Source organism: Hypanus sabinus, chromosome 13, assembly GCF_030144855.1.
Source record: "Hypanus sabinus isolate sHypSab1 chromosome 13, sHypSab1.hap1, whole genome shotgun sequence".
NCBI classification, from domain to species: Eukaryota; Metazoa; Chordata; class Chondrichthyes; order Myliobatiformes; family Dasyatidae; genus Hypanus; species Hypanus sabinus.
The window spans coordinates 33,032,977-33,056,305 of NC_082718.1; the positions used below are offsets into that span (position 1 = coordinate 33,032,977).

The window sequence follows — 23,329 nt, forward strand, 5'->3', positions numbered from 1 at the left end:
TAGATTATGCCCAAAGCCAAAGTTGATGAGCAAACTTTTCAAAAGAAGCCCACTGCACTGTAAAATCTTCTGGAGCACAAAACACTAGTGCACAACACTAAGATTGCTTTCACTTGCAGTTTTGCTCATCAAAACGGTAGTGAACTTACCTTTGAAACGACCACTTATTTTTCTTCTTATGAACTGTTCCCATGTTTATGACTACTGTCTTTTTGTTGTAGTGAAAAGGAAAATGACCAAGGAAGATGATTACAAAGAAGACTTCGTCTATGATAAAATGTCTACAGTGGAACGAAGAAAACAGAAAGATGGAAGTTATACCACTGATTTTCAATCCAGTGATCATCAGAGGGACAGAAAATGTCATACTTGTTTTCATCACAGGGGATGGATCTACACTCTGATAATTGGGGTAAATGTACCCACATAAATCTTTACGTATAATAAATCTATTCTGAGTAAACACAGTACAACCTCAAAGCTATGGTGATATGCAAATCTGACATTACTTATAAAATTTACTGTGAATATACCGGCATGGGAAGTGGAAGTTATAAAGGACCTAGGAAGGTTGCTTTAGTTGAAATATTATAAAGTCTAGATTAAGCAATATTCACAATAAAAAGATTAACAATTGGTACGTAGGAAAGTAACCCTTGATAAGTGGCAAAAAGATTTTGTTGTTGAAAACATTTTGTAATGTAATTTTTGTGTTTTTTTATTTAGATGTTGTAGGCAATATATTCTAGGGTGTTTTCTATTGTATTACTCTTGGCACAATGGTATTCACCAGTGTAGTTCAGAGGTTGTGATATTATTGTTAGTGTAAAGTGCTTCTGCATCAGGTAAAAATTACATTTCAATTGTGTTACAGAGTTGCCTTCTGATAGTTACTGGCTTCTCAGTTTATCTGGGAAATGTATCTCCTGATGAAATGGACTACTTGCGTTGTGCTGCAGGTTCAGTAAGCACCATTTCAATGTGATTACTCGTAGCTTTTTGTCTTAATTCTGCTTAGTTGAAAATACTTCGCAGAGAATGAAATTGTTCTAAAAATATTCAAGCAACGTGTAAATTTGAATTTTAACTTCTTGTTCGTTCAAACTGATTCCTTCATGACTATTTTAAAAATAATTTACGTAAGTCTTTGGTATTAATATTTATTGCATTTTTTGGTATAGGTTTATTATTGTCACATGACAGTGAAATTTGAATTTTAATTTCTTGGTCATTTAAACTGATACCTAAATGACTATATTTGAAATTATTTATTTGTAGTAAGTGTTTGATATTAATATTTATTGGACTTCTTGGAATTGGAATTTGTTTATTAATATCATGTGTACTGAGATACAGTAAAAAGATTGTCTTGATCAAATCATTATATAGATCAGTGAGTTAGGAAAAGGTAGAACAATAATAATGCAGAATAAAGTGTAAAAGCTACCGAGAAAGTACAGGTAAACAAGAAAATATACTTCTACTATGTAAAATGATGAATATTAATCCTGGAATACATTAAAAAAATCTAAATTCTTTATCTAGATTTGGTGTCATGGGGAATTAGGAGCTAAAAATTTCCAAGCAAACTTTATTTTATACTGCTCCAGAATAAGTCTTCTAACTTAATAAAAAACAAACTCTTTGAGAATTTTCCCACTTCATGCTCCTCCCATTCTATGAGTTCTCTAGGTGTGACAATATCTGCTAATTTTAAAATGGAGACTATATGGATCTGTATCAGGAGCATTTCAGACTCATTTCAGTTCAACTTTTCCAGATGACAGAATGTGTGTGAGACAGAGAGAGCACAAAATAAATGTTTTGGTTAATCTGCTTATTCTTACTGAAACCCTGGGCTATACGAGAAATGGAGGTTAACAATTTGTTTTCAAATATGCTCCCAGTGAAAATAAGCATAAAATATTTCTTTCCATTCAACTTGCTTATATTTTGGGCATTTATTGTACATGTGATAGTAGCTTGTTTTCCTTCCCATAAAAGTATTATTTTAATACCTATTTTCTTTTCTAGTGTATTCCTGCAGCAATTGTTGGGTTTGCTACAGCTAAGAGAAGAGTTAATGCAGTAGGTACATTATTACAAGCTGTATTTTTGACATGGATGTTCAAGGAATAATATTACAGAATATTAATTCATTATTTTCTTTAGTTACCACACCTCCAGCTTCTCTTTATCTCCACGTTCACCATCACAACAACGTGCATGGTCTGGTATGGGTGCAAGCTGCTCCTCAATCCTGCTGCATTAAATGTAAGTTCTCTTTGAATTTCATAAGCTTTTATTAATGAACAATAATAATTATTACAGTTATATGGTAGGAATAATCCAAATGGTAGGGCATTGAAGAATGCAGTAGAACAGAGTGATCTAGGAATAATGGTTCATAGTTCCTTGAAGGTGGAATCTCTTTTTCTTTTTAAATCTTTTTATTAATTTTAAACAAAATAAGTGAAACATGAATACAAAGAGCTTGAGAGTACATAATTAATAGGTTAAGGTATAAATACAAATAGATGATAATCCATATATAATAACCTCCCAAACTCATAGTAGTTACACAAAATGGAGTAAATAAGAACCCCCCCCCCCCAAAAAAAGAAAAAAAACCTAACCAACTTGGGCCATTGCATTATGTCAAATATACACAGTAGCTTCAATAACTCCACACCTCCATCCAAATAATTAAGGATAATAAAAGTAAGGTTTAGGAAAAGTCAGTTTAGCTCATATGAAAATGTTGAATAAATGGTCTCCAAGTTTCTTCAAATTTAACTGAAGGATCAAAGACAACACTTCTAATTTTTTCTAAACTCAAACAAGAAATAGTTTGAGAAAACCACTGAAATATAGTTGGAGGATTAATTTCTTTCCGGTTCAATAGGATAGATCTTCTAGCCATTAACGTAACAAATGCAATCATCTGCCAGGCTGAGGGGGATAAACAACTATTATCTACCATTGGTAAACCGAAAATTGCAGTAATAGGATGCGGTTGCAATTTAATATTCAGAACTTTTGAAATAATACCAAAAATATCTTTCTAATAATTTTGCAAACGGGGCAAGACCAAAACATGTGGGTCAATGAAGTGACTTCAGAATGACATCTGTCACAGGTTGGATTAACATAAGAATAAAATCGAGCAAGTTTATCCTTGGACATGTGAGCCCTATGTACAACCTTAAATTGTATTAAGGCATGTTTAGCACAAATGGAAAAATTGACTAATTGTAAATTTTTTTCCCGCTGCTCAGTGGGTATAAGACAGTGAAGTTCTTTTTCCCATTCCTTCTTAATTTTTTCTGATACTCCTGGCTGTATTTTCATGATCATATTATAAATGACAGCTTCTATACCCTTCTGGCAAGGATTCAGAGCTAAAATTTTTTCCGTAATGTCCATTGGACATAATTTCAGAAAAGACTGTAACATATTATTCAAAAAATTTCTAACTTGCAAGTATCTAAAAAAATGAGTTTTAGCCAAATTATATTTATTGGATAGCTGTTCAAAGGACATAAATCTGTTATCTCAAAATAGATCACGAAAACATGTTATACCTTTTGTTTTCCATAATATAAAGGCTTGATCCATAAAAGAGGGCTGAAGAAAAAGTTAGATATAATAGTTAGATAAACTTATTCAAGCCAAAGAATTTACGAAATTGAAACCATATTCGTAATGTATGTTTAGCTATAGGATTAGTTATTTGTTTATTCAATTTAGAAAAAGCAAAAGGAAGCGAAAATCCTAAAATAGAAAACAATGAGAAGTCTTGTACAGATTTACACTTCAAATTTACTCATTGTGGGCAAGGTGCTATAATGGATTCTTGTGTCCAAAATATTAAATATCAAATATTAACTGCCCAATAGTAAAATCTTAGGTTTGGCAAAGCCAAACCACCTTCCTTCTTAGGCTTCTGTAAATATTTTTTGCTTAATCTAGGATTTTTATTCTGCTACACATATATTTTGGAGTCAATAATATCAAAAAAAGATTTAGGAATAAAAATTGGTAATGCTTGAAATAAATATAAAAATTTAGGAAATACTATCATCTTGATAGCATTAATTCGACCAACCAATGACAAAGATAATGGGGACCACCTGATAATAAGTTGCTTGATTTGGCCAATTAAAGGTAAAAAATTAACTTTAAATAAATCCTTATGTTTCTTGGTAATTTTAATATCCAAATAAGTAAAATGATCTGTGACAACTTTAAATGTTAAGTGTTGATAGATTGAAACTTGTATATTTAATGGAAATAGTTCACTGTTATTAAAATTCAGTTTGTAGCCAGAAAAGTTACTAAACTGAGCAAGCAAGGATGAAATAGCAGGAATAGATCTCTCAGGGTCAGATATGTATAGTAACAAATCATCAGCATATAATAATAACTTATAAGTCCCTTCCCTATGGGTAATACCAAAAATATTAGGTGATTCACGAATGGCAATGGCTAAAGCAATGCCAAATAACAGAGGATTTAAAGGACAGCCTTGCCTCGTACCACGGGACAACTGAACAAAAGATCTCTGATTATTGGTAAGAACTGAAGCCAAAGGTTTATAATATATTAATTTAATCCATGATATAAATTTCAAGCTAAAATTAAAATTCTGCAACATATTAAATAAATATGGCCATTCAACTTTATCAAATGCTTTTTCAGCATCTCAGGAAATGACACATTCTGGTATTTTAGATGAAGGAGTATAAATTATATTAATTAATTTTCTAATGTTAAAGGATGAATAATGGTTTTTAATAAATCCAGTCTGGTCTTCAAAGATAATTTGAGGTAATATATTTTCTAATCTAGTGGCCAAAATTTTGGTAAGAATCTTAGAATCCGTATTCAGCAGAAGGTGGAATCTCATGTGGATAGGGTGGTGAAAAAAGCTTTTGGGATGTTGGCCTTTATAAATCAGAACATTGAGTATAGGAGTTGAGATGTAATGTTAAAACTGTACAAGGCATTGGTAAGGCCGAATTTGGAATATAGTGTACAGTTCTGGTCACCGAATTGTAGGAAAGATGTCAACAAAATAGAGAGAGTACAGAGAAGATTTATTGGAATGTTACCTGGGTTTCAGCACCTAAGTTACAGGGAAAGATTGAACAAGTTAGGTCTTTATTCTTTGGAGTGTAGAAGGTTGAGGGGGGACTTGATAGAGGTATTTAAAATTATGAGGGGGATAGATAGAGTTGACGTGGATAGGCTTTTTCCATTGAGAGTAGGGGAGATTCAAATAAGAGGACATGAGTTGAGACTTAGGGGGCAAAGGTTTAAGGGTAACATGAGGGGGAATTTCTTTACTCAGAGAGTGGTAGCTGTGTGGAATGAACTTCCAGTAGAAGTGGTAGAGACAGGTTCAGTATTGTCATTTAAAGCAAAATTGGATAGGTATATGGACAGGAAAGGAATGGAGGGTTATGGGCTGAGCGCGGGTCAGTGGGATTAGGTGAGAGTAAGCGTTCGGCACAGACTAGAAGGGTTGAGATGGCCTGATGGCTGTAGTTGTTATATGGTTATATAGGCATCATCATCATCATCATTATGTGCCTTGTTGTATGGCGTGAGTGATTGTCGTCTTCCAAAGACCATAATTGTTCTTGGCAAATTTTCTACAGAAGTAGTTTGCCATTGCCTTCTTCTGTCTTTACAAAATGGGAGACTCCAGCCATTATCAATACTCTTCAGAGATTGTCTGTCTGGTGTCAGTGATCACATAACCCGGACTTGTGATATGCACCAGCTGCCATTACGACCATCCACCACCTGCTTCCATGGCTTCACGTGACCCTGAGTGGGGGCTAAGCAGGTGCTACACCTTGCCCAAGGGTGACCTGCAGGCTAGCGGAGGGAAGGAGTGGCTTACACCTCCTTTGGTAGAGACTTATCTCCACCCTGCCACCTCTATTTAGGCAACATTATTAGATCAACAGTTGAAAGATATAAACCATCAAAGATTCATAATCTTTGTTTCTGAGGTTTGGTGATATCTTCCTTCAAATATAAAAATATTATTTTATTCTCTGTCTCATGGACTCACTTTCAAGGACTCTTCATCTCATGTTCTCGATACTTATTGCTTATTTATTTCTTCTTATTATTTCTTTCTTTTTGTATTTGCACAGTTTGTTGTATTTTGCACACTTGTTGAACACCCATATTGGTGCAGCCTTTCACCGACCCCATTATGGTTATCATTCTATTATGGATTAACTTCAAGAAGACAAATCTCAGGGTTGTATACAGTGACATATGTGTACTTTGATACTAAATTTACTTTGAACTTTTTAACATAGTTTATAATATGCAGCAGCTAACAAAAGCAAAGGCACTGTTTATTCCCCTACTTAGAGCTACAAAATCATTAGTAAGCTGAATTCTTCAGTTGTTGGACTCCGTATAATGAATGAGGAACCATAGTACTATTGGTTACGGAGTCCAGGACTTTGATGCAGCAACTATGGAGTGATGATTATATGTTTCCAAGGCAATGAAATGATAATTTTGAGGAGGACTTGAAGGTGATTCAGTTTCCTCGAACTTTCTGGCCTTTAGTTTAGGTCAGGGGTTCTCAACCTGAAGTCCATAGACCTCTCGGTTAATGGTAGAGGTCCATGGCATAAAAGAGGTTGGGAACACCTGGTTAGGTGGAAATTGTTGAATCAGATCAGAATCAGGTTTAATATCACCGGCATATGTTATGAAATTTGTTGTCTTTGAGGTAGTAGTACAAAACAATAATACATAATAATACATAATAATAGAGAAAATACTAAATTACAATAAATATATATGTATGTCAAACAGTTAAATAAATAGTGCAAAAACAGAAATTTAAAAAAAAACTAGCAAGATAGTGTCCATGGTTTCAATGTCCATTCAGAAATCTGAAGACAGAAGGGAAGAAGCTGTTCTTAAATTGCTGAGTGTGTACCTTCAGGATCCTCCTTCCTGATGGTAACAAAGAGAAGAGGGCATGTCCGGATGATGGGGGCCCTTAATGATGGATGCCTCTTTTTTTGAGGCACCACTCCTTGAAGATGTCTTGGATACCTCGGAGGCTAGTACCCATGATGGAGGTGACTAATTTTACAAATTGTGGTTAGAAACTGTCGATCAATTTTTGAAAGTTGTAGGCAGTTTGTTAGTGAAGGATTATGAGAATGTTTATAGTGGAAGATTAATGCTAATCAACTGGTCTCCATTGTACTGAAATTGCCAAGTTTCATAAATGATGATGTAGATGAATGGTTTCTAACCTTTTTTTATGCCATGGACCAATACCATTAAGCAAGGGGTCCGTGGCCCCCCTGATGTAGATGCTCTTATTGAAGCTTTGGAGAAAAGTCAGTCACGCTCCTGAGTTACGTGCTGTAGATGGCATTACGTGGAAGATTCATTCTGCATTTGGTTGTTTTTCTGCGTAAGGAGTTGGTGGAGGTTCATTATTATAAATCTGGAATATTTTATACTATCCATGGAGTCATTGGTCAAAGCATCCTAACACAGCGCTTTGCCCTTGTGACCCATCCACATTCATTCTTATTTTGAACAGTAAATGGATGCCCTATCTTGCTGGTTCTTTCGTCTTTTCCTTCATTTTCTGAAGGGTGACCAGGGCTCAGATGCCACAGTATGGAGGCCTTGCCTTGTAGTCCTGGTGACATCTGGCAAGATAGGCGACAGGACCTGGTGAACTGCAAAACCTATTGATTTTAATTTTTTTTTAACAACATTCAAAGTTGTTTAAAATATTTTGGTTGAAATAACTAAGATCCTGTTTTCTAAAAACAATTTACTTAAAGTACAAATAATCAGACATTCAGTTAGAGGAAAATAAATTAAACAAAATCATTTACATTGCTTTTTGCTTCCTAAACTTTTGCCATCCAATCCATTGCTTTATACAGATTCAGCATAATTTGCCTGCGTTTATAGTCTGTCCCTGTAGTCAAGTCAAGTTTATTGACATTTTGACCATAAGCTGCTGGTACAGTACACAGTAAAAACGAAACAATGTTTCTCCAGGACCCTGGTGCTACATGAAACACAAAACTACACTAGACAGCACAAGGCTACACTAGACTACATAAAACAACATAAAAAACTGCACTAGACTACAGACCTGAACAGGACTACATAAAGTGCACAAAACAATGCAGGGCAGTACAATAATTATATAAATAAGACAACAGGCACAATAGAGGACACATTACAATATAATAATAAATGATCTAGATGTCAGTCTGGATTCTGAGTATCGAGGAGTCTGATAGCTTGGGGGAAGAAACTGTTGCACAGTCTGGTCGCAAGAGCCCGAATGCTTCTTTACCTTTTGCCAGATGGCGGGAGGGAGAAGAGTTTGTGTGAGGGGTGCATGGGGTCCTTCACAATACTGTTAGCTTTGCGGGTGCAGCGTGTGGTGTAAATGCCTATAATAGCAGGAAGAGAGACCCCGATGATCTTCTCAGCTGACCTCACTATCCGCTGCACTATCCCCATTGAAACTAAAGTTGTGGTCTTCCTCTAGAAGGATATAGGATCCAGAAATCTCAGCAGAGCTGCTGCTGGACTGGCTCAGTTAAAGGTCTTGGAGTTCACAGTGATACTATTTACAGTCCAGTTTACAGTGTTAATTCTCTGAAGCATGCAAGTAGATTCAAAGTAGCACATGTTCAGTCCTGATCCCCAGTGCGTTCTGAGGGAAATGCCCATGTTTTCCAAGTGATTGTTTCAGTTTGCCCCAGGTGCTGAGAATTCCTCCCACATTTCAAAGGTTAAAAGGTTCACTTATTATCGAAGTATGTGCAGAGTATACAACTCTGAGATTTGTCTTCTCCAGATAGCCACGAAACAAAGAAAACCATGGAAGTCGTTTAGAGAGAAACATCAAACCACCCTCCCCCAGCACAAAAGAAGATAATTTGTGCAAAGAGCAACATCAAACACCCCCCATGCAGAAAAACAAATTATGGAAACTGCAAGAACATCAAACCCTGAACGCCCCTTGCAAAAGATAATAACAAATTGTGCCAAATGGTAACACGAAAGAATGGGCAAAAACACAGAATATGATGTGTGTTCTAGCACAAGGAACAATTTCATCCCAAAACTGAAGAGTCTGTTTCTGCAAGGTATAACTCACTGACCTGTCACATAACTGCTATAATCTGGGATGGAGGTATGCAATTTCATGTAACATTTAAAACAGTATAAATTTTGAAGGGAAGAAAGAAATAAGAGTGAAAATAGCAGGGGAATGATGTCTACAAAAGAGCTGGCATAATTTCCATAAAAAGTGGCTACCGGCGCTGTAGTAGTAGTAGGCCTCTGTGGTCAGGATTGACCATGATGTTGTGTCCTAGCTGTCTAGATACACAAGCCAGGGCAGTACAATATGGTGAAAAAGCTGTTGCCTATGTAGCAAGCTTTCGCCCTCTCCACACAGCTGATGACTCCAAAAGAATGGCAGAGACCAATATTGTTTGGCACCAACCGCTTCACAGGAGTTGCCAATCAATATTGAACTTATCGTAGGACTGCCCTAGGGATTCCAGCTTCAGATTGGTTTCCCCAGGTTTACTCCTGAATCCTTCCTCACGAGTGGGTATAGATGCAAGACAGCAGAGCCTTGAGAATAGAGATTTTCTTCTCCTAGATGAGCTGCCAACCATGTCTGATGAGGCCCATCTGACCAAAACGACTGGTTTTAAGGTGCCAGTAACCCATCTTTGCCCCTCCTCCTGAAGTGGCCACATGTAAAGGCCAGAAGCTGTACTTGGTTGTCAGAGGCTATAAAAGGCACACGCCTTTAATAGCGGGAGCTTATCAGCAGTATGAACCCCAGCTATAACAATCTTAAGGATCTTTTGTGCTGTGATTATATCTAATACAGATGTTATTTTATAGATGTTACAATATTTAGATATTAAATATATCTTTTAGGTTTTCTTTGCACTGCATCTGATCCAGAGTGACAAATATTTTGTTCTCCTTTACACTTGTGTACAGGAAATTACATTAAATAATTTTGAATTGTCCACAGTTTTCTAAAACCTCAGAAGATTATTCTGCATTTAAGAAATGTGTGATTGACTCTCATGCATTTGTAGAAGCAATATAATTTCCATCTTAACTTAGGATCATTTTGATTTAAGCTGTTACTAAACTAAAATTTGAATAAGATGAAAATATATTATTGTGATTATGGGTCAGTGTGACAAAATCTATGGTGAATTAAGAATCATCATTATTCTCTACTCTAGAGGATTCTGCTGTTTTCATTCAACCAGCCAAATTTTAAATGCAGCTTCTGGAAGTTAGTTGGATGGGGTCCACAAAATGGTGGATGTAGTCAGCAAATGAAAGAGCCGATTGTTCAAAGTTTATTCACCAACATTTCTCACTGATCAAAATGCAGTTTAGAGTTTCTGTTTAGAGCAATGATTGTTAAGTATGTATTTATAATGACAATCATTCTACTATCACTTTAGAAGAAATTTACTGCAGTCTTTTTCAAATAAAATCAATTAATAGAGAAGGTGAGATGCTGCTATTAAACTTGGAACAGTCAGCACTCTGAGGAAGGACTATTGCACTATTGTTGAGTGTGTGTCTTCAGGTCCTGTAACTCCTCCTTGATGGTAACAATGAGAAAAGGGCATGTCCTGGATGATGGGGGTCCTTAGTGATGGATGGCCCCTTTTTGAAGTATTACTCCTTGACGATGGCCTGGATGTTGGGGAGGCAAGTGCCTATGTTGGACAGTTCACAACTTTCCGCAGTTTATTCTGATCCTGAGCTGTAGCCACCCACCCCCGCTCCCTCTACACCAGAGGGTGATGCAGCCAGTTAGAATGCTCTCCACAGTACATCTGTAGAAATTTGCACGTGCCTTTGGTGACATACTAAATCTCATCAAACTCCTAATGAAATATTCTGGGTGTTCTGCCATAAGATTCACACAGGATTTTAATTAAAGAAGAAAACACTTTGTTAGTTAGCTTTGCTCGTCTATTGTTTGCATAATGTACAATTTACTTTTTTTTTTGCAGATAAACTTTAACTTGGTTTTACTTGTCCTTTTGGAAATTCTGATGGCAAGTAAAGTCATCTTGTCAGCAAGGTCCGACACAAAATGCTGTAAGAGAAAGAAAGCAAGTATTCCAGTTATAATGTTTACATTTTCAGAGCAATATGGTTCTTCAATGAAGCATTGATTTTCAGTTTAAGAATAACATATAAATATGTTCGTGTACTGTTTTTTTTCAAATTGATGCAATTAGTTAATATAAACCAAATCTAGAAGTTTATTTTACCATCAAATTCTAGCAGTCAGAACAATTATAACAGGTCATAAACACGAGGAAGTCTCCAGGTGCTGGAAATCCAAAGCAACACAGACAAAGTGCTGGAGGAACTCAGCAGGTCAGGCAGCATCTGTGGAAATGATTAAACATTCAACGTTTTGGGCCAAGACCCTTCTTCAGGACTGAGGAGGAAGAGGGAAGATGCCAAAATAAAAGGGTAGGGGGAGGGGAAGGAAGTTGAGTCCTGAAGAAGAGACTCAGTCCAAAATGTCATCTGTTTATTCATTTCCATAGATGCTGCCTGGCCTGCTGGATTCCTCCAGCATTTTGTGCGTGTTGCAAAGGATTAATATGCTGCGCTGTATAGAGTAAGAGTGGTGAAGTCTCTGAGACTCCATTTTCTTTCTTGCTTGTTTGGGGCATGCATTCTAATCTTATATGAGTTTATCACTAATAAAATCTACTTTATCTGCAGGTGCTGTCATACAACGAGACAACATTCTTTTGTCACATAAAGTTCCCATCTCGTACTCTGAAGTCCTATTCGGTAAGTAGATAACATTAAGTATCTATAAAGCTTGAAAGTGATGTTTTGCTAATTATTGTTTTTGTGAAAATCTAATACAGTCAGCCCTCCTTATCTGCGGATTTCACATGCGCGGATTCAACCAACTGTGGATCGGGAAAACCCAGAAGTTCTCTCTCCAGCACTTGTTGCTTGAGCATGTACAGACTTTTTTTCTTGTCATTATTCCCTAAACAATACAGAATAACAACTATTTACATAGCATTTACATGGTATTGGGTATTATAAGTAATCTAGAGATGATTTTAAAGTACAAACAGCCCCGGGTTATGAACGAGTACCGTTACTGAGTCTGTCTTTAAGTCGGATTTGAAGTCGGAACAGATACACCCAGTATTATTTAGTGTCAGTTAGTCAAATGTTTGTCTTAGTATATAGTATATATTTTACCTTTCTATGCATATAAAATACTTAAGAAATGTATGTATTTCAATAATTAAGCCACTGCGTTGCTTAGAAATAATTGTAGCTTTCATCGGGGCAGGACCTTTCACATGCTCCATTAATATTGTTCCGATCGTTGACCGACTGTAGCCTAACACTTTTCCAATGACCAATGGCGTTTCACCTCTTTTCGATCACTTTATTATTTCCACTTTATTTTCAATCATGATCGTCATTATTTCCATGAACATGAACACTGCAGATTCAGAGCTGCGCCAGGTCCTAATGTCTACTGCACTGAGACAGGTTAAATAAGGTCCGGGGTTCCACTGGGTCCTAAGGACCACCGCATTGAGACAGATTAAATAAAGTCCGGGTTTCCGCTGGGTCCTAAAGACCACTGCACTGAGACAGGTTAAATAAGGGACTTGAGCATCCGCATTTTTTGGTATCCGCGGAGGATCCTGGAACCAATCCCTGCAGATAAGGAGGGCCGACTGTAATTTAGTATTTTTCAGTGAGATCTTACCTGCTGGGTATTCAAATATGTAAATACTTAATTTTGTTTTTGTGTTGTGTATTAGAGTTACTAATTCATCCCTCTGCTCAGGACTGTGACCGGATAGTGTGATGTAATGTTTGTTTCTATAGGATGGGGAAAGGACAAAATGGGTAATAAATCAGTTACAGATATACCACACTGTACAAAAGTCTTAGGTACATAGATATAGCTAGGGTTCCTAAGACTTTTGCACAGTACTGCACCTGTCAATGTAGAGCAGACAGTGAGATTATAAATCCGGCAGAAGAAAAGTATGCTGGGAATGGTGAGGATGGGCGCCATGGGAGTGGTGTGGGACAGGCGTCAGAGGTGCTCACTTGTCTTGTAAAGACTTTGTCCAGAAGAAAGCAATGGCAAACCAACTCTATAGAAAAATTTGCCAAGAACGATTGTGGTCATGGAAAGACCATGAACGTCCACAGCATATGACATGGCACATAATGATGCTGATGTTGGGTAGTCTCCAAGTTAGAAGAATTGCCTGAATCATGGAAGATGTGAGGGTGGAGATTTGAACATGTTGATCAAACAATTGCTGATTTCACACCTACAAAGGTATTGGGTGTCTGAGTAATTAAGGTCTTGTGGGGTTGAGATCAAGATTAGGGATGACGGAGGTTGTCCTTGCATTATACAGAGGTCTAGAAGAATTAACCATAATTAAACTGACTCAGTTTATTGGTGCATTAGAGCAATGTGCTTGCCATGGGATTAGTTGTGGAATGGTTACTCGGGAGACAATGCAGTTTAATTTGACCCAGAGTGGTCCAGGAGGACTGTTACATGGGCATTGTCCTAACCCAGTGCCTAACTGATTTGAAAGTTGTATCTGGCATGCAAGCATGGCATGTGATGGGCTGAATTTTAAATGGGATAGTGCTGCGTTAGTTTCCATTGTGTGAAAGAATATTTGGCCGTTGCTGGAGCGGATTTGGAGGTGATTTCAAGAGGCAGAGTTGAGGTGGCAGAGACTGGGCCCAAGAGCAAGTAAGGCCAATGTTTGACCAATTTAAGCTCCAGGCCAGACTGGAAAGTTTGGGCTTGGGCCGAATCAGGGTGGTGGGTCCCAGGCCAATTTAACCGCTGGGCCTTATTGAAAAGGTCAAGTTGTTGGGGTCAGAGGAGAGGGACAGACTGGTGGTCAGCTATCTGCTTGGTGAGGTTTACTTGTATCTGAACTTAACTGAGGCTGTGACCTTCAACTAATGGGCTCCTGAATCGGCTTTCTGGCTATGGACACACTTTCATGTACTTTAGTTCTGAATTATTATTTGCTTATATTTATTGTTTGCACAATTTGTTTTTTTTTGCATGTTGGGTGTTTAACAGTCTTCTTTTAATGGTTTCTGTTGAATTTCTTTGTTTTGTGGCTGCCCATAAGGAGGCAAATCTCGAGGCTGTATATAGTAAAAATACTTGATAATAAATGTACTTTGAAGTTTGAACTTCTAGATCTTAATCTTCCATTTTCTGGAGAATTTTCTAGCAAGAACCTCATTTGTCTCAATCTTTCTAAGAACTGCATTCTTGGAATTCAGCTAACATTCCTGGCAAATGTGAACTGCTGACCATCAATTGGTATGGAGCCCAGAACCTAGCAGGAATCCACTTTTTGAAATATCATCCATTTCCTGAGTACAAATCGGTTATATTTGGTTATGAGGGACACCTGTGTCTCCGCGATACTTTTAAGCCTGAGTTTTTAAAAACTGGTGTAAGTGTGAAGGTGGGAGGTGTTGAAGTTTCATCACAACCATGGAAAGGAGAGCTACCTTTGCAATCTAATTACAATGGCTTGGGTAATATAGCTCAAAGTTCGAAGTAAATTTATTATCAAAGTACATGTACGTCACCATATACAACCCTGAGATTCATTGTCTTGAGGGCATACTCAATAAGTCCATGGAATAACAACCATAGAAGAATCAATGAAAGACTGCACTAGCTAGGGCATTCAACCAGAGTGCAAAATACAACAAATTGTGCAATTACAAAAAGAAATAATAATAATAATAATAATAATAATAATAATAATAATAATAATAATAATAATAATAATAATAATAATAATAATAATAATAATAATAATAATAATAATAATAAATCAATAAGTGATAAATATCAAGCCCTTGAAAGTGAGTCCATCTTTCAAGGTTGGGGCAAGTGAAGTTGAGTGAAGTTATCCCCTTTAGTTCAAGAGAGTCTGATGTTTGAGGGATCATAACAATTCCTGAACCTGGTAGTGTGCAATACTTTGAAGACGGCTTGTCCTGGGCGGTGGGGTCACTGATGATGGATGCTGCTTTCCTGCCACAGTCTTTTGTGGGCAATGAGGCTTGGAGCTCTAAGGTGTTAGAACTAAAGCTGTTCGGACTAACATCATGACATAATGACCATAAGATATAGGAACAGAATTAGGTTATTTGAAACATAGTGTTAGAAACATAGAAAACCTACAGTGCAATACGGGCCCTTCTGCCCACAAAGCTGTGCTGAACATGTCCTTACTTTAGAACTGCCTAGGCTTACCCATAGCCCTCTACTTTTCTAAGCTTCATGTACCAATCCAGGAGCCTCTTAAATGACCCTATCGTTTCTGCTTCCACCGCCGCCACCAACAGCCCATTCCATGCACTCACCATTCTTTGCGTAAAAAACTTACCCCTGACACCTCCTCTGTTCCACCATTTCATCATGGCTGATCCAATTTTCCTCTCAGACCCAATCTCCTGCCTTCTTCATGCCTTGACCAATTAAGAATCTATCAACCTCTGCCTTAGATATACATAAAGACTTGGCCTCCATAGCTGCCTGTGGTAAAAATTCTACAGGTTTGCATAACATGACTCCTTTTTAAATGGCTGGATTAAACAGTTTAATGACCGTCAATCTTTTTTCTGCAGGTGGTGGAAGTGATTGTGGCAATTTGTGCAGTGTTTGGTGGAATTATTGCTCTAAACATGGGTGCCTTGGTTCCTGGGCCTTACCTCTCGGTGACGTTCTTTTGGATTTTGGCTGCAGTAAGTCAAACTGTCGCTCAGTTGTACATTATGTTAATTTTATGTTATCATCATCAGTAAGACATGACTGCAAATACTGGTATTGGGAGGAAAAATGATTTTATGTACAAAACATTCCTTCTAATTTGGACAGCTGTTTAGATGGGTAAAAGACTGTTAGCACATCTGTTAACTAAACAGCAGAAAATTGAAGAGTTCTGCTGAAGAGTCTTGGCTCAAACCATTGACTGTACTCTTTTTCATAGATGCTGCCTGGCCTGCTGAGTTCCTCCAGCATTTTGTGTGTGAGAGCGTGAACTAACACGTGATTGGCTGTGAGTGGCCCAGAGTGTATGTAAAGCGCTCTTGTTGGCCTATTGAACGCTTACTATCATAGTGACTGCTCTTGAGAAGCGAGGTCAGAGAGGTATTGGCTGGACAACTTCCACTAAGGCTGCACTTCAAGGACCAAGGAACCCACTGGTATACCTTTGCACCATCCAGTGGTTACATCTGTTTGCAGGCAGCACACACAAAATCCTGGGGCAACTCAGCAGGCCAGTCAGTAAACAATCTGTGCACAGATTGATGCACCGTCGATAACTCTCTGAGATGTGAGGCGAGATATCGGCTTTTATTGACTGGAAGAAAGAACAAGCAGTAGTTGACCACCATACTACATCCTGGAGACTGAGGGCCGGGCTCAGGCCTCAATCGCCTTTATACCGGGGTCTGTGGGAGGAGACACAGTCAGTGGGAGGGGCCACAACAGCAGTCAGCAGGGGGCGTGTCCAGACGGGTATATGTAGTTCACCACACAGGTCTTCTTAACTTTTGTTTTCAAAGTTCAGAGTTCAAAGTAAATTTATTATCAAAGTACATGTATGCCACCAAATGCAAACTTGAGATTCATTGTCTTGTGGGCATACTCAACAAATCATGAGATTTCATATTAGAACACGTTCTGTTGTATTCTTCACTACACCTTTGATGCGATTGTTTTATTTTCCAGTGTTTTCCTGGAGCTATTGCAAGTCATGTTGCAGCAGAACATCCTTCCAAGTTCATAGTAAGTTGAAATATGTGATGAATTTCTATGATTTGGTTGCTTTATTTTCATCAGAGATTGCCCCGAGGGACATAGTATATTCACTTTTACAACAAGTTGTGATTTGTTTGTTGGGTTGTTTGTCGAGCCTGATGGTTAAATCATAAAGGTTTCGTCTCCTGCTTAGCCTCCTGATCAGGGTCATGAGAGCAGGTGGTGGGTGGTCGTATGGTGGGGTGGGGAGGCAAGGCAGGTGGTACAGCTTGCCCTAGGATGACCCGCAGAATAGCAGTAAGAAGGAGTGCCTTACACCTCCTTTGGTAGGGATGTATCGGCACCCAATTATCATCTGGATATACAACCCTGAGATACATTTTCTTTCAGGCATTCACAGTAAACACACTAGAATCATAGCTTAGCTACCTGCTATTAAAATTCTGTACGACGTAAGACTGGGAATCTGTATCACTGCACCAACTGAGCTGGAACCACACTCAGGTCAAGATTGCTGTTGGATGTTGTAACACATTGGGGAGTAGTGGGTGTGGGCAGATCATCATTTTCAAGGCTGTTGTTATTCATGGTAAAACTATTCAAAATAAATCTAATTGATATTAATAACCCTTGACACTTTGGCCTACTTTTGTAGATCAAAAATATAGTTCTGATAATTAACTAGGATTTGATGCCAGGTTTAACGTTAGCACTGGGATTATATATTATATTCCTGAAGTGAACTTCAGTCGTGTCTCTAGATCTGTATGTACTAATTAGCTTATTTCCATCAGACTTCTGAGCTCTTTGAAAGAGTACCTTGATGAAACGTTGTTGTTTTTAAAGCAATAAAATTAACAAAAGGAAAAAAAATCTGTATTATACAAACTGCAAAACATCTTGCAACATATTTACACGTACAATACGCTGGAGGAACTCAGCAGGTCGGGCAGCTGTGGAAACGAGCAGTCAACATTTTGGGCTGAGACTCTTCGTCAGGACTGAAGGTGGGGGGGCAGGGGCCCTATAAGTAAGGTGGGGGGAGGGTGGAAAGGAGAAGGCTGGTAGGTGCCAGGGAATTACCGGAAGCTGGAGAATTCGATGTCCATACATGGCCTCCTTTGCAGCCATGATGAAGCCAAACTCAGGCTGGAGGAGCAACACCTCATCTACCATCTGGGTAGCCTCCAGGATGGTGCCCGACCTGCTGAGTTCCTCCAGCGTGTTGTATGTGTTGATTTGACCACAGCATCTGCAGTGTACAGAGCAACACACACAAACTACTGGAGGAATTCAGCAGGTCAGGCAGAATAATTTCCTAACACGACAAACGTAACAACTATTTTCAAAGTCAGAGGTTCTGTAGGTTCTGATTGTCCTTGTACATATAAATAATAAATTATGATTTCCATGTAGTTATCCACGTTGTAAATAGACTATATGTTTTGTATGAGGAAGGCAAATGCGATGTTAGCATTCATTTCAAGAGGACTAGAATATAAAAGCATGGATGTAATGTGAGGCTTTATAAGGCACTGGTGAGGCCTCACTTGGAGTATTGTGAGCAGTTTGGGCCCCTTTTCTAAGAAAGGATGTGCTGACATTGGAGAGGGTTCAAAGGAGATTCATGAAAATGATTCTGGGATTGAAAGGCTTGTGATATGAGGGGCGTTTAATGGCTCTGGTTCTGTACTCACTGGAATTTAGAAGAATGAGAGATTACCTCATTGAAACTATTGAATGTTGAAAGGCCTTGACAGAATGGATGTGGAGAGTATGTTTCCTATGGTGGGGAAACCTAAGACCTGAGGACACAGTCTCAGAATTGAGGGGTATTCTGTGAGAACAGAAATGAGGAGGAACTTCTTTAGCCAGACAGTGGAGAATCTGTGGATTTCATTGCCACAGGCAGCTGTGGAGGCCAAGACATTGGGTATATTTAAGGCAGAGGTGATAGATTCTTGATTAGTCAGGCCTATTTGGTGGCACAATGGCATCAGCACCGGACTCCAGAGCAAAGGTTCCCGGGTTCGAATCCAAGTCGGGCCATCCCCTGAACACGCTTTCCATCTATCTCGTTAAAAAAAAAAGGGTTGAGTCAGGAACGTTCATATTGTGACCCGGTTAATCTGAAAGGAGACCAATCCTGACACCACGTGCCAGACAAGAATGGCTAACTTTCTGGTGCGACACGCTTAAGCAAAAAGTTGGGATGAAGGGATACAGGGAGAAAGTAGGAGGCTGAGGCTGACGGGAAAATGGATCAGCCATGATGCAGATCGGAATGGCCGAATGGCCTAATTCTGCTCCTAAATCCTATGTAATTCACTTATCACAGCAACTTATCAACGATTGCAAACAAAGGAACATCCTACCAATGGACCCTTTTGATCATTATTGGCATTTATTTTGTTTATGTTTAGATAGAAGCCTTAATTGCGATAAGCAGTGTTACAAGCCCAATGCTATTCACAGCCTCTGGCTACCTATCCTTCAGTGTTATGAAGCTGATTGACATCGTTGAGCAGAGTTCAACAAGTTTGTTTGTAAGTATGTCAACTGAGGAGGAAAGGCATCTTTTATTATTGTATCTTTAAATTAAACACTGAAGTGTTAAGGTGCTAGATATTACATAGGTAAATTCAATGTTGAATGATGTCCTCAAATTAGCCCCTTCAAAGTGTAAAATAAAGCTGAGAATATTTAAGGTACTTATGCAATAAGCTCCTCCTGTCTATATAGTATAATTTATTTACATATTTTAAAAATTTTATTGAGATGTAGCACGGAGTAGGCTGTTCTGACCCTTTGAGCCACACTGCCTAGCAACCCCTGATTTAACCCTTGCCAAGTCATAGAACAAATTAGAATGACCAATTAACCTACCAATCAGTATACCTTTGGACTGTAGGAGGAAACCGGAGCACCCAGAGGAAACCTACATGGACATGGACAGAACATACAAACTCCTTACAGGCACTGGCAGGAATTGAACCTGGGTCACTGGTATTGTAATGTATTGTGCTATACCTACCATGCCATGTTGAAGAGGAGTTTATTGTTTCATTTGTTTTTGGGATCCTGACTGAGAGATTTGTATCACATGACCACATCGGTCAAATTTTGTCTTTAACCACTCTCCAGAGCTGTCATAGCACCATTATTACTTGAATCTGCCTTTTTTTTTATTCAAAGAAATGTTACTCTTTCTGCAGAATTATTTCAGTTAAGCATTCCTTGGATATAGAGGGCTGTGGTTCCGGTGCAGGTCGATGGCAGTAGACAGTTTAAATAGTTCAGCAAGGACTAGATGGGCTGAATAGCCTGTTTCTGTGCTATATTTTTCCCTGACTCTATTGTAATGTAAATTTATCCATATTTCTTATTACAGCCATCTTATGACATCCTGGTATTTGCTCTAATGCTTCTGCTGCTGGTTCAGTCCAGTCTGATGCTTGCCACAATCGTCCACTGTGTGAACTACAACATGCAGGTTAAATATTATGAGTCAATGTGGAATACGTCAGACTTCCCAAAGGAGAGCTGTAAGACAGTTGAGGCAAGTATAAAAATTCACAAATGAATGCCCAATAAATCAAAGCCAGTGGCCTCTACTTGGTAGTTTATGACAGGAATGTAAATATAGGGGAACTACAGATACAGTTTGTATCTAGCACTTCATGACTGAAAAGTTGTAAGGGACTTTGTAAGATCTCTATTCCTAATTCCTCAAGGTTGTTATAGCCTGGGGTGGTAGTGGGGATAAGCTCACTATTAAATGCTCCCAATGGCATGCATCTCAAATAGCCTCTGACAACAAGTCCAGCTCCTGGCCGTCACATGTGGCTTAAGCCTGATGGAACTGTTTCTACTGGCAGGAGAAGGGACAAAGGCGGGTACCAGTCGCTTCAGGCAGCCAAGGTTTGGAGATCACTTTGTAGAAGGAAAACTCTGATCTCAAACCTCTACTCCTTGTGGCTATAGCCACTCATGGGGAAGGCTTCGGGAGTAAACCCCAAGAGGAGCTGGAGTCCCTAGGGCAGTCCTATGTTGAGTTCAATGCTGACTGGCAACTTCTGAGACGCTGCTGGTACCAACCTGTATCAGTCTCTGTCGCTCCTTTGGATTCATCAGAAGTGTGGAGAGGGGAAGCCTGCTACATGGGCAACAGCTTGCTCTCCATATCCTACTGCCCAGGCTTGTGTATCATGTAGACAGCTGGGACGCAACATCCATGGTCAATCCTGACCAATTCATGAAATATATTTTGGCTTTGAATAAGGAATTAATAAAATATTTTATTTTGCATTTGCTAATATTACAAGCAAAAACAATCCCTTCAAAGTTAATCCAAAAGCAAAATACTGTAAATTCTGGAAATCTGAAAATAACAATAGAAGTATGAGAAATAATGGAGCAGGAAGCACTTGTAGAGAGTCAATGAGTTAATGTTTTAGTATGAAAGCTTATCACAGCATGGGCCCAAACTATGCCTGCCTCTTTGTCAGCTATGTAGAACGGTCTGTGTTCGAAGTCTTCCCCGCTTATACTCCCCAACTCTTTCTCCGCTACATTGACAACTGCATTGACACTGCTTCATGGACCCATGCTGAGCTCGTCAATTTCACCTCTAACTTCTACCCTGCCCTTAAGTTCATTTGGGTCATCTCTGACACCCCCTTCTCCTTTCCTGATTTTTCAGTCTCCATCTCTAGAGACAAATTGTCAACCGACATCTTTTATAAACCTACTGATCCCTGTGGTTATCTCAACTATAACTCTTCTCTCCCTATCTCCTGTAAAAATGCTATTCCCTTAGTTTCTTCACCTTTGCTGCATCTGTTCCCAGGACATGGCTTCCATTCCAGGAAATCAGAAATGTCCTTCTCCTTTAAAGCACGGGAATTATCTCCCTCTACTATTGATATTGCCTTCACCTGCATCTCCTCCATTTCTTAAACATACATGCTCACCCCATCTTCTCACCATCGTAGCAGTAAAAGAGTCCCTCTTGTCCTTACCTACTACCCCAACAGCTTCCAAATCCAACACATTATCCTCCACAACTTCCGCCATCTCCAAAGGGACCCTACCACTAAACATATCTTTACCTCCCCCCTCTGATTTCTGCAGGGATCGCTCCCTCCATGATTCCCTTGTCCATTCGTCCTCGATACTAATATCCCTCCAGGCACCTATCACTGCAAGCGGCCCAAGTGCTACACCTGCCCATATACCTCCTCCGTTCAGGGCCGCAAACAGTCCTTCCGGGTGAAGCAATACTTCACCTACAAATCTGCTAGGGTCATCTATTGTGTTCGCTGCTCCTGGTGTGGCCTCTTTTACACTGGTGAGACCCATCATAAATTGGGGGATGACTTTGTCTAGCACCTCTGCACCATCTGCCACAAGCAGGACTTCCCAGTGGACAAACATTTTACATCCAATTCCCATTCCAATGTGTCGAGCAATGGCCTGCTTTTGTGCCAAGATGAGGCCACTCTCAGGACGGAGGAGCAATACCTTATATTCTGCCTGGATACCCTCTAACCTGATGGCATGAATATCGATTACTCCTTCCAGTGAAGGAAAATTCACACCCCCATCCCCTATTCCCCACTCTGACCCGTTACTTCTTCTCACCTGCCTATTTCTTCCCCCTGGGTCCCCTTCCCCACCCCTTACTTCTCTGGTTCACTCTCCTCTCCTATCAGATTCTTCCTCTCCAGTCCTTGACTTTTCTCACCTATCACCTTCCAGGCAGCCTCCTTCCCTTTTAATTCAGGAATCTCCTCATTCCTTCTCTGGCCTGAAATGTCGACTGTTTACTCTTTCCTAAAGAAGCTGCCTGACCTGCTGAATTCCTCCAGCGTTTTGCGTGTGTGAACCTGAAATGTTGGCCTCTATTCCTTCATTTATAGATATTGCATCCGCTGTTATTTCCAGCATTTCCATTTTAATTTCAGCCTGACTTGGTCCCTCTGTTACTCCAACTAATTAAAAATTATACTTGTCGCCTAGATACCCAAATCTGCCACAAAGGACTTTGACAAAGACAAAGCATGGAAAGCAGTAATGGTTCAGATGGTTCAGTAGGAACAAGGTGTTTCCCGGATGAGCCTTCAAATTACAGTACCAACAATTGATGTGTAATTTTGTTTTTTTTTAATCATTGATCGTTTCTGAGCATGATACCATCCCAATGTGAAAGCTTGAGGGAAGCATTGTAAATAATATAATTTTTGTTCAATTAGTTTAGAATTTCTGTACCAGACTGACATTAACAACACCGATCTGTATCCTTAAAAACTAGTTTCACTTAAGTTAACTGCAAAATTGCATTTTATATCATGTCGCTCTAATTTATGCTGTGACTGATTTTAATTCAAGTCATGGGTTCCC

The 23,329-nt window shown here is 38.9% G+C and overlaps 1 protein-coding gene across 1 annotated transcript; it reads left to right on the forward strand.

Annotated features, from left to right (window-relative positions):
- Nucleotides 1-232: 232 nt before the first annotated feature.
- mlc1 (modulator of VRAC current 1) lies at nucleotides 233-23,023 on the forward strand. The gene is made up of 11 exons (XM_059986875.1): nucleotides 233-412; nucleotides 875-964; nucleotides 2,035-2,088; nucleotides 2,173-2,274; nucleotides 11,100-11,201; nucleotides 11,830-11,901; nucleotides 15,790-15,906; nucleotides 16,898-16,954; nucleotides 19,351-19,473; nucleotides 20,319-20,486; nucleotides 22,949-23,023. The coding sequence occupies exons 1-11, from the start codon at nucleotides 233-235 to the stop codon at nucleotides 23,021-23,023; spliced, it is 1,140 nt and encodes a 379-aa protein (XP_059842858.1).
- Nucleotides 23,024-23,329: the final 306 nt, after the last annotated feature.

Excerpts from the sequence above, each read along its gene's own strand:
- mlc1 (XM_059986875.1), top strand. The coding sequence starts at position 233 with ATGACCAAGGAAGATGATTACAAAGAAGACTTCGTCTATGATAAAATG. Across the intron at positions 965-2,034 it reads TGCGTTGTGCTGCAGGTTCA|TGTATTCCTGCAGCAATTGT; the intron begins GTAAGCACCATT and ends TTTCTTTTCTAG. Across the intron at positions 20,487-22,948 it reads AGAGCTGTAAGACAGTTGAG|ATACCCAAATCTGCCACAAA; the intron begins GCAAGTATAAAA and ends CTTGTCGCCTAG.